We start from the raw sequence: 12,319 nt of genomic DNA, 5'->3' as shown, positions 1-12,319 counted from the left end.
AACAATCCCTGCTCCCAATAACATACATTCGGTGGATACAATGGCATCCGAGATTGCTGAAGGTGTGGGATGCTGGCCGATCTCAAACGTTTTTTTAAAGGGGCAATCACTTACAAGGCAAAACCATGCCATGTAATTGATTGTCCCTTTAAAACAATGTCCGAGATCAGCCGGCAACCCGCACTTCTTAGTAAGAAACAAGCCCATATTGTTCAACAAAGTCCACTTCTTGTTCCACAAATCGATGCACTGTGGCAAAAATCTAGGCAACCAACACGAGTTAAGGCATGTAACATCATCAAAAATGATTTTGTCCTGTAGCTCAGCCATTTTGAGCTTTATGCATTGTGTCCAACTTTTTTGTCTATTGCTACAATTTTTTGTAGTAATAAGTTGAGCGCCCAAACCACAGTGTTCTCGCACATTTCAGCTCGCATCTCAGGAGGCTGTGAGCTGAAATGTGTCCCCCCTGGCAGTATGCGTGGCTGAGAGAAACAATTTAATTACTTTTCTGGGCACCATCTAGTGGCGGCCATGACAAATAACAATTGAATTCCCCCCTTTCTGTTCTAAGTACACTTCTAGACTGTACAAGACAGGAAACAGGTTTTCACGCTGAAGTGCTTCGGAAGGCATAAAACACAAAGCCAAAGTGCTTTACATTATGCTGATGATGTGCTTTCTAAATGCAGTTCACATTGTTGCCCTAACTTACATATATAAAATGGCCAATACATGTGGCCTTATTCTGAGTCAGACACAGCTCCATTACTGTACAGCCACAATGCGTTTTAGCAAACGATACATGTGCAGGAGAAAAGATATGCATCCATCCTTATCTGTGTGATTCTGAGACAATATGGGCACATGAAACAGAACTATCTCATGGGACAGTTTTTAGGGGTGTATCTAGATTTCCGACCCAGAATGGGGTAGCTGTAAGTGTCATTACTAATGATAACAGTTATGGATGGAAAAATAGTGCGTGATGCGGCTATACTTTTGAAGCTGTGTGACTACTCGCATTAGCATCTAACTGTAGCACATAGATATACAGGTGTCGCATATCAAATTAATCAGCACAGTTAATTCCATAAACAGTTGCAAAAAAGACACCCAATGCTAGCAGAGTCTCACTGGACCTGGCGCGCCAAGAGGGATATTTTGCGCAATGACGTGTGGTGAGGTGAGGCAGAGCCTTTCCTGTCATACTACTGTATACACCAGAGTTTTGACTATATAAAGTATATGAACAATACAAAGAATATATTAAAAGTATCTTCTTTGTATTATTCTAATCCCTTTTAGAGTCGAAACTCTGGAGTAAAAAGTCTATGGCCTATCTTTTCCACACATCTCTAAGCAAAACTCACCAAATTCCAGCAGTATATACTGCTGCATCTGTGTATAATGCTGTGGTACTAGCCAGTGCCTCCTCAGCCATTTACCTCACCACGCGTCCCTGGTTTGGCGTGACTGCAACAATGATATATGAGGACACATCTATATGTGTAGTGCCCAGTTAGCCTCAGCCTTGTTCATAACCTGATACATTAAACTCAGTCGCGCGTGCGCACTGCGTAAAGGGCTTCAGAGTGCGATCGCTGTTGTAGCAGCGATCGCCTTTGAATTAGGCCCTTCATTGGTAAAACCTTAGGCAATTTAGGTCTGTTGCCTTTATTTGTTAAAAAATATAAAACATTTCCATCCTCTATTAATAAAAGTTCACGTTCTGTCATTTTGTATTTCGACAGAACTCAATAATATTTCATATAAGAATACGTTATATTTTCTTGTTAGTATTTAGTTGTGCAATATACATATATCATTTCTGAGTGCTTACCTTCTGTCTGGTAAAATTGGAATTCTCCATCCTTTCACCTGACTTAATTTAGAGTCAGATAGTTCAATGGATAAAGGGAGTTTGGGCACCCATACAGTCATTTCTAGTAGTGCACTGAGGTGTTCATAGGTAAAATTAGCTTGGGCATTCATTGATCCCCTGGTTTCCTTCCCACTAACAAACAAATAGTCACAGCTGCTTGATACCTGTTAACAGAGAAAAAAAGAGAGCGTGAGAAAGAGGTGGAGAGAATGATAATAAAAATACAATATTATTCATGTTCTAGAATGAAGTACAGTGATATATTGTTGCATATTTGCAGAGTGCCCTAAACTAGTTGTGGACTCAGCATAGGATTGTACTTTAGCTTTAGATGTACACATCTACATGCAATTCTCAATGGCACTTCCATAATAGCAAGCAACTATAGCAACTGCATTCACAAAGATCTCCATATTATTATTATGAAAAGACCTGAAGGAGTAATGAGGTTTTTTTTAATGCCCTACAATAATCCTATCTTGGACACACTGTACAGTTATGGGCACCAGTTCATAAAAAGGTTATCCTGTAACTGTTGTGTGTAGTATGTGTAACCCGATTTATACCGGGATTCACCCTCTGACGGGTCACTGATATAGTCAGAGAGTTAGGACTAACTTAAATGCGAGTGCCTCCACCCAAGCTAGGACAATTATGATGGGTTCGCTTGGGAAAACCCTGATGGGTGCCAAATAAATAATATGTGTATCAGAATGTAGCTAATATATAAACCACATACCTTTGGTTGTCGTGCCGAAATAAGAAGATCTTCGTCAACTCGTGGTCCCAGCTCACGGCAAATAGATTAGATTTATTGTATCACTATATTATAATAACCTTTTCAGAATACTACAACAGGCAACAATTTTCATTCAGCTCTTTACTGTCGCTTAGGGGTATATTTAATTAGGGTCGGATCCATTCGAACATGCATTTGTCGGAATGGATCCGACAACCCCTATTCAATGTCATCTCAATTCGACTTTTAAAAAGTCGAATTGAGATGAGGGACCCAGAGGAGGAGGCGGGGCGTAGGGAGACCAGCGGAGATAGCCGGCAGGCAGACGGAGGAGAGCAGCGCTACAGCAGTGCTGCAGGAGTATGTCACACAACCGACCGACCTCACGGCAGTGTCCACCGCATGACCTCACTTGCTGGAGCCAGGTGGACGCTGCCGTGAGCGGCGCGGCTGTGAGACATCCTGATGCAGCACTGTGCTGTAGCGCTGATCTCCCCTATATGCCAGCGGCTCTCCCCTGTCTCCCTGCGGCTCCTCCCCTCTCCTCCTCTGGGTCCCACATCTCAGTCCGACATTTTTTTATGTCGGACTGAGTTGGTCGAAAAGCGGTTTTGGCCCCGTTTTTGACACAAGCACGTGGATCGGCAGCTATTCCGCCGATCCACGTGCTTTTCGACAAGTCGAATTCCTCAACTTGTCGAATATATTGAATAGGTTGGAACCCCTTCAGACCTAAAAAAAAGTCGAAAACTGCCGTCTTTTCGACAGACCGCAGCTTTAGACATCAATTGAATATACCCCTATGTCCTCTAAACCCTTAAGATTACCCTATACATAGGTTATTGCATGCATTACAAAAAATATATATACCTTGGTACCATAAAAATAATGAGCTCAGTATGATACTGGTATCTGTTGACAATGATGGCCCCGGGGATCTGAATATTATAAGTACACAGATCTGGGTCATGGTTAACTTTTATAACGCATCCTTCAGCGACAGTTAAATAACTCTAGGGTATATCCCGCACAATAGTCTACCACTCTAACTCTGGAGCATCTCACCACCTTACTTGGCTCATAGGGATGGGTTGTTTGCAGACTTTCACTAGCACTGCTCCAGCTCACAAAACACAATAAGTTCACTAGAGGCGGTGTATGACCGGACAGGAGTTACGAGTAGCCAGGGGGTATATTCACTAATCTTCCCTTTAGTTCATAAGGGGCTAGGCTCGGAGCCCATATGCTAGTTGAGTATAGAAATGGGCTTTTATTACTAGAGTCGCAGAGCGCCACCAACCGCCTCTCCTCTCCCTTCCATTCAACGCATGATCCTGCTCCCCTCACCTCCGGGCAGCGCGCTCCCCTTTTCTTTACTCGGCTCACGGCTAACAGCTGGTTATAGTCATGAGCCCAAGGCCCTACCAATGCGCCCCCCACAATAGGCAACAATGCAGCCAGGGGACTCCGTATACTTATACACAGTACACAACCAGTATGCTTATTTTATTAAACATTACAACCTAATACATTTATACATTATTACATTATTACACAGTGTTACATATGTATAGAGATAGACAATTAAATTAATAAAGAAGTGGAACCAATCGTTTTTGCAACGATTGTTAGTTTGGGTTTTTTACAATGGAGAAAAGACAAGAAATACAGTACATGAGCGCCCACATGACAAAAAAGTAATAACTTTTTTTAGAGAACCATTTTACACAATGGAAATGTACTGTAAGCTTTACTTATAAATTTGTTTTAAGATTCCTTATTTGGTACTACATGATACTATAAAGACCCATATTGTGATCTGTTTAAATAGCTATAAATGAATATACTGGCCTGCAGTATATTCATATGAACTACAGTAAACTTAAGTATGGCTCAGTATGCAGCCACCATGGGGTCAGTGCAATTTCATTTTGGTGCTCCTAAATTACCAAATGCCACACCCTCAGGGGCAGCTGGAGTAACCCGCCACACAACCTACCTGATAACACAGATATATCTAGATATCTCTATCTAAAGTATCAGTGACACGAGGGGGAGGGTGGGAGTGTTTGGAACCAAGGGGAAGAGGGAGGGGAAAGAAAAATGATGAAGGGTGAGCTTAGAAGAGGGGAGGAATATATGAACTGGGGAGTAAGAAGGGCACAGGGCTGGTCCGAGAGAAGGGGCCAGCTTACATTAATTATCCACCCACTATAGAGGCTGGAGTTCGGTGTAGGGGGAGGAGGGCCTTGGAGGCAGGTGGAAAAGGTCTGTACGGATGGAGGAGGTGTAGCAGCCAGAAAGTGATCATTTTCATCTTGACACTGCCCATGCTATCCCTACAGTAGAAGGCAGCCGCCCTGTGGCCCAGTACATTGACTGGTGCCTCTCAAATGTTTGGGGAGGGTGGTGAGCTGCCCCATCACTGCACTTATCCTGACACCTATGCATACAGCCCATGGATATAAGGTGCTGTGCTTCAGCCCCTAGATCTTCTCTATCCCCTTGCACTATTCTATAGTTGAGGTGCAAAGAGGAGGCTCAGAGGACCAGTTATTTCATAAGTGGGGGTAATTGATGCCCTGTACAGAGATCCTTCCCACACGGAGCAAGCATAGGGAGAAATTGCTTTAAACACCAGAACCCTCACCGGCTGGACACAATAGCAAGTTAGAATGTGGGGGAGGGTTGGGGGTTTTAGGAGTGCTTGGATCAAATACAAAAAGATTGGCGACAAAGGGGAGAGTGGGAAAAGAATAGGTCACATATATTACCCCACTATGTGACCTTGGGGGAGATGTACAGTTGTGCTCATAGTTTACATACCCTAGAGGAATTTGTGATTTTCTGGCCATTTGTCAGAGAATATGAATGATAACTCACAAACTTTTCTTTCACTCATGGTTAGTGGTTGGGTGATGCCATTTATTGTCAAACAGCTGTGTTTACTCTTTTTAAATCATAATGACAACAGAAACTACCCAATGACCCTGATCAAAAGTTTACATACCCTGGAGATTTTGGCCTGATAACATGCACACAAGTTGACACAAACGGGTTTGAATGGCTACTAAAGGTAACCATCCTCACCTGTGATCTGTTTGCTTGTAATCAGTGTATGTGTATAAAAGGTCAGTGAGTTTCTGGACTCCTGAAAGACCCTTGCATCTTTCATCCAGTGCTGCACTGACGTGTCTGGATTCTGAGTCATGGGGAAAGCAAAAGAATTGTCAAAGGATCTGCGGGAAAAGGTAATTGAACTGTATAAAACAGGAAAGGGATATAAAAAGATATCCAAGCAATTGAGAATGCCAATCAGCAGTGTTCAAACTTTAATTAAGAAGTGGAAAATTAGGAATTCTGTGGAAACCAAATCACGGTCAGGTAGACCAACAAAAATTTCAGCCACAACTGCCAGAAAAATTGTTCGGGATGCAAAGAAAAATCCACAAATAACTTCAGCTGAAATACAGGACTCTCTGAAAAAAAGTGGTGTGGTTGTTTCAAGATGCACAATAAGGAGGCATTTGAAGAAAAATGGGCTGCATGGTCGAGTCGCCAGAAGAAAGCCATTACTACGCAAATGCCACAAAGCATCCCACTTACAATACTCCAAACAGCACAGAGACAAGCCTTCTGGAACAAAGTCATTTGGAGTGATGAGACCAAAATTGAACTTTTTGGCCACAACCATAAACATTACATTTGGAGAGGAGTCAACAAGGCCTATGATGAAAGGTACACCATTCCTACTGTGAAACACGGAGGTGGATCGCTGATGTTTTGGGGATGTGTGAGCTACAAAGGCACTGGAAACTTGGTCAAAATTGATGGCAAGATGAATGCAGCATGTTATCAGAAAATACTGGAGGAAAATTTGCACTCATCAGCCCGGAAGCTGCGCATGGGACGTACTTGGACATTCCAACATTACAATGATCCAAAATACAAGGCCAAGTCGACCTGTCATTGGCTACAGCAGAATAAAGTGAAGGTTCTGGAGTGGCCATCTCAGTCTCCTGACCTCAATATCATTGAGCCACTCTGGGGAGATCTCAAACGTGCAGTTCATGCAAAACAGCACAAGAATTTACAGGAACTGGAGACTTTTTGCAAAGAAGAATGGGCAGCATTACCATCTGAGAAAATAAAGAGCCTCATCCACAACTACCACAAAAGACTTCAAGCTGTCATTGACGTTAAAAGGAGCAATACACGGTATTAAGAACAGGGGTATGTAAACTTTTGATCAGGGTCATTTGGGTAGTTTCTGTCATTATGATTTAAAGAGTAAACACAGTTGTTTGACAATAAATGGCTTCACCCAACCACTAACCATGAGTGAAAGAAAAGTTTGTGAATTATCATTCATATTCTCTGACAAATGGCCAGAAAATCACAAATTCTGCTAGGGTATGTAAACTTATGAGCACAACTGTTCTAAGCCATGGAAAGTGATAAAGTGGAGAGATGTAAAGTTCCAGCCAATCAGCTCCTAACTACCATGTTCCAAGTTGTGTTTGAAAAATGACAGTAGCTGATGTGTTGGTAGTTTTATCTATTACCACTTTATGACCCTCCAAGGCTTAGTACACATGCCCCATCTTTTGTAGGAAATAGGGACCGGGATGACCTAAGCACTTAATTTGCACACAGGCCCACTACATAGAAAAAAACTCCCCTGCTCTGACTTGTAGGTCTTCAAGTGTTTGTGTTTTAGTAAGCTTAGTTATAAACATGTGTTCTACTAATGTATCTGCCCATACAGATCCTTCAAATATCTATGAAGAATTCAAGAGTGGCAACGTGTATTGTCTTGAAAAATGCTCTTTGACCATAAATAACTTGATATATGCCCTCTTTCCGAGTTGTTCGCTCGCTAGCTGCTTTTAGCAGCATTGCAAACGCTAGGCCGCAGCCCTCTGAGAGTGTATGTTAGCTTAGCAGAATAGCGAAGAAAAGATTAGCAGAACTGCTACTAAAAATTTTCATGCAGTTTCTGAGTAGCTTCAGACCTACTCCTAGATTGCGATCACCTCAGTCCATTTAGTTCCTGGTCTGATGTCACAAACATGCCCTGCGTTCGACCAGCCACTCCCCCGTTTCTCCAGCCACTCCTGCGTTTTTCCCTGGCATGCCTGCGTTTTTTAGCACACTCCCGGAAAACGCTCAGTTACCTCCCAGAAACGCCCCTTTCCTGTCAATCACTCACCGATCAGCAGTGCGACTGAAAAGCGTTGCACGAACACCAGCAAATCTACAAAGTTTTGTGTAAAATAACTTAGCGCATGTACGCTGCGTATCATGCGCATGCGCATTTTCCACCTAATCGCTGCGTTGCGAAAAATGGCAACAAGCAAACAACTTGGAATGATCACCATAGTCCTGGACCACTAACCGCAGGGTACCTAGACACACAGTTTGGGAACCATTGCTCTAGTCCAGTTCATATCTAAAGTAAAGTGTACACAAATGTAACATGCGGCTGGTCCAATAATGGGAGGTTTATGTAGTATGATGCAACCTTTTTCCATATCTGTCAGATGTATCAATGTGGAAGCTTTTATATACAAAATTGTGAACTGACCTAAGGACAGCTTAGAATGTATAATGGGGGTTATTCAGGTTTATTAGCAAATCAAAATAGTTAGCAATTGGGCACAACCATGTTGTACTGCAGGTGAGGCAGATGTAACATGTGCAGAGAGAGTTAGATTTGGGTGGGTTATGCACTGCAATTTAGATTTCAGTTTGAACACACCCCACCCAAATCTAAATCTCTCTGCATATGTTACATCTGCCCCCATGGTTATTCCTAATTGCTAACTTTTTTGGTTTGCTACCAAACCTGAATAAGGCCCATTGTTTGAGCTGTAAGTTCTGCTATTGTGACATATCTTTCATTTTAACAAATGTAATTGTAAATCCATGGTACCTTTCAGCTAACAAATAAAAGCGCATTCATAGCAGTTTGGAACAAGCTGTTCTGTAAGCTGCAATTTGCGTTGCAAGGCTTTTACTGCTGAACCTGGACAGCACAGGTATACAACCTTTTTTCCTGGGAACCTGACTAACTTAGAAATCAGCCTTGAAAAATTGATTCTGGTTTAAATGAATAATGTATTTCCTTTGAACTACTTTACTGTTGGTTGAAATATTTTATTCAAGCAAAAGTATTATCAAATGAGGCACCTACATTTTTTCAAATATAATTCTAATTCTAATTAGAGGATTTGTTTGTGAAACGGATTAGTTTACAAAAAGAGGGTGATGGTTTCTTTTTCCTCCCTCATTTACTGATATGATAATACTTCCCAAAACAAATGATTAAATTGCATGTCAATCCTGTAATAGGATGCTATAAAGAACGGAGCCAATAAGAGGTCTACATTAGACATTTTTCTTTGTAAAAGTGTAAAATATACTAAGCCAATAAAGAAAGGGGCATGAAGTTCTAAACAGGAGCTCACCCAGCTCGTAACTGCTCCTTTAGAGAACTGGATGGTGTCTCGTGTTCCCTGGGGCAGATGTATTAAGCCTGGAGAAGTGATAAAGCAGTGATAAGTGGAAGGTGATAACACACCAGCCAATAAGCTCCTGTCATTTTTCAAACCCGTAATGATTGGCTGGTGCATTATCACCTTGCACTTGTTACTGCTTTATCACTTCTCCAGGCTTAATACATCTGCCTCCATGTTCCCTAAAGAAGCAGTTGCAAACTGGGTGAGATCCTCAAACTCGATTCAATCCTTAAAACCTGGACTTCAATGGTGGAGTTTGGGAATCTCTGCTTTAATAGATTCCTACCTTACATGCTACATTTTCTTTGTGTCTCCTGTTTTCCTATTTCCCATTTATTATCTAGATAATCCTGTCTTGCATGGAAATTAGAACATGCACACAAATATGCTCCAGAAATAATTTATTTCATGCTTTTTGTAGAGATTAAATTTTATTATCTATGACCTGGCTCTACCTTTAATAGTGAAAATGAATGCATATCCCACCCAAAAGTTTCAATCCTGCCTACTGTAAAAAATAATATAAGTTTTTTACTTTCTGCTCCTTCAGCTGTCTTTGACCATTACAGGTGAACCCTGTCTAAGGGGCAGATTTACAAAGACACCAGTAGTAAAGGTTGATGACTATCTGTGGCTTTTAAAATGGCAATAGAGATAATGCTAAATCAGACTAAAATACACTTTTATATGACCCTTTTGCTGGTAGTTGTCACCATTAATTTAACCAAGACTGAATGAATGCAATTTCCTTGTGCTTAAAATAAAATGAAGTTCTGGAAAGTGGCCTCCTGCTGTATTGAACAGTGAGAGCTTTTCAAAACTCATATCAAACAGATGCTACCCATACTGTAACTGGGAATCAAAATCAAAGTACACTGAGTAATGTGCACGCTTTAAAATTATTTTTTACATAGTCGCCATACAGTAGGTCCCCAGTGTTTTCCATTTAAAATGTCCACCACAAACTAATCTTGATACGTTAGTTTGTCCTTAAATGGGACCTTGCTAATCTATGTAATGAATTGACTGTTTAAACAAGAAGAAGCAAAGTATTATAAATTCAGCTTCATGCATTTTAACTAAGCATACTGAGAAATGAAAGCTCTGCATCTACCAAGTTGCAGGTATCTATGGATACCTAATATCATTGAGGACGTGTTCTAATACTGTGCAAATGGAAGCAATTCCAGTGCAGACACAAGCACAGACTGACATAAACTTCTGCTGGACGATGAGTCACTTAGCTGGTACTGTGCCAATTACAGATCACTGCAGCTAGTCTGTTGTGAGACCTCATACAGTACCTTCTTTTTTCATTTAAAAAGAATATATAGTTGTCATTACAGCTGGCCTTATGAACTGATCATCACGCATCCAAATGGAGTTTTTAGATCACTAATAAGGTGATGCATTATTAGGGTGAGAACTTGCATAAATAGAAAACCTGACACTGAAAGATACAAGAACTGTAGAACAGTACACACAATATTATAACCTATTGACTTAATATGCAAACCCATTATTTCAACTTTAGGCACAGATTTATCAAGCCTTGGAGAGTGATAAATTACACAGTGATAAAGTGCCAACCAACCAGCTCCTAACTGCCATGTTACACGCTGTGTTTGAAAAATGACAGGAGCTGGTTGGTTGGTACTTTATCACCGTGCAATTTATCACACTCCAAGGCTTGATAAATCTGGGCCTAAATGTCTACAATTCATGTATTGTTTATGGCAATTCTTCTACTGATGTAATCATGTCATAATAATTAGTGAAGACCGTCTGTGATTTTAAGCTCATAAGAACATGCATTACCACTTGAGCGCATTAATTACAAATTGTATAAACAAGAAACTTAAGGGGGGTACTCACGGAGCAATAATCTAAGCAATCTGACTAGATTGCTTAGATTTTCAGCAAGATCTCTCCATGTGTACCCCCACAGCGATAGCGATGTGCGGCCCCGCGCGTCGCTTTCGCTGCTGCTAGATTGGCCTAGATTGGCTGCTAGATTGGCATTTCACCCGCTGGGTGAAATGAGCGCCCCCCCCCCCCCCCGCGCATGCTCAGCACACATCGCGCTGTGCTGAGCGGGGGGGGGGGGGGGGGAGATGTGTGCTGAGCGGTTCCACAGCACACATCTCTCCCCTTATCTGCCGGTGAGTACTGGCCTTTACACTAACTAGAAGATTAACTATTATATTTCTTTTATTTATTTTAAGAAAAGAATATAACTTATTTGCTATTGTATCTGTACAGAGTTCAGAGATATTTTTCAGCTTTATTTTCTGCTTTATAAGTGTTATAAAGTAATTAATTTTACATAAAGTAATACAGGTAAAACAGACAGTAATAGATTGTGTTGCTGCATAAATGTGGGGGGAAGAGACTACTAAACAGGAAATCTTTCCCTAATCTGTATGCATTTAGATGGGAGGTTGGTCGGTGGAACAGCTGTAGGGATTGTAAAAGATGTGTGTGCAAACGTGACCAAAGAGTCATGGAATATTTGATGTATCCATCACATGGAATGTCGTAGTTTAAGTTTTATCAAGATTGGCATAGTGATTACTGTTATGGCTGATCAGTGTGGAGTGTTCTATTTCTTTCCTCTGAGTGCTCGGGTTTTCCCCCATACTCTGAAAACATACTATTAGGCTAATTGGCTGCTATCCAAAATTATACCCTAGCATGTATGTGGATAGATATGATAGGGCAGATAGATAGTAAGATCCACCGGGGCTTAGAAATAACAAAAATGTTCTCTGTAAAACGTTGCATGATGCATGTGCACTATAGGAATAAATAATAAACCACAGTAGGAGATTGCATCCTGAGCGTTGGGATGCTAAGTACATCCCGATAATAGAAATGATACAGAAAAGCACCAATAAGTTTATTGTCGAACTGACTGCTGTGTTTTTCATATTTGTAGTGGACAACCAGACCCTGTTGTCTGCATTACTCGGTGGTGCTAAAGTTTTTTATATCAACTATACAGTCAGTATCTGTGTTGTGTTATCTGTAAAGTACTAACAAATTTCTCCCAAATTTTCTTCGGAATTAATGGAAATCCAGTACTTCTAGAACATCACTGTTATCGGTAGACCCAGGAAATAGCTGAGTATAATACGTAGCCATAAATTGCAAATAATGGACAAAATAACATGG

The 12,319-nt window shown here is 41.1% G+C and overlaps 1 protein-coding gene across 1 annotated transcript in view; it reads right to left on the bottom strand.

Annotated features, from left to right (window-relative positions):
• TMEM132E (transmembrane protein 132E) overlaps positions 1-12,319 on the bottom strand; it is a 733,604-nt gene that overhangs the window by 72,461 nt on the left and 648,824 nt on the right. The window contains exon 6 of the mRNA XM_063953835.1: positions 1,844-2,049. Coding sequence (XP_063809905.1) covers positions 1,844-2,049 — 206 coding nt within the window. The remainder of the gene's footprint in view (positions 1-1,843; positions 2,050-12,319) is intronic.

This window comes from Pseudophryne corroboree, chromosome 2 (genome assembly GCF_028390025.1).
Source record: "Pseudophryne corroboree isolate aPseCor3 chromosome 2, aPseCor3.hap2, whole genome shotgun sequence".
Taxonomy (NCBI): Eukaryota; Metazoa; Chordata; class Amphibia; order Anura; family Myobatrachidae; genus Pseudophryne; species Pseudophryne corroboree.
The sequence above is the reverse complement of the archived record's forward strand: the minus strand, read 5'-3'. Positions and strand labels throughout refer to the sequence as shown.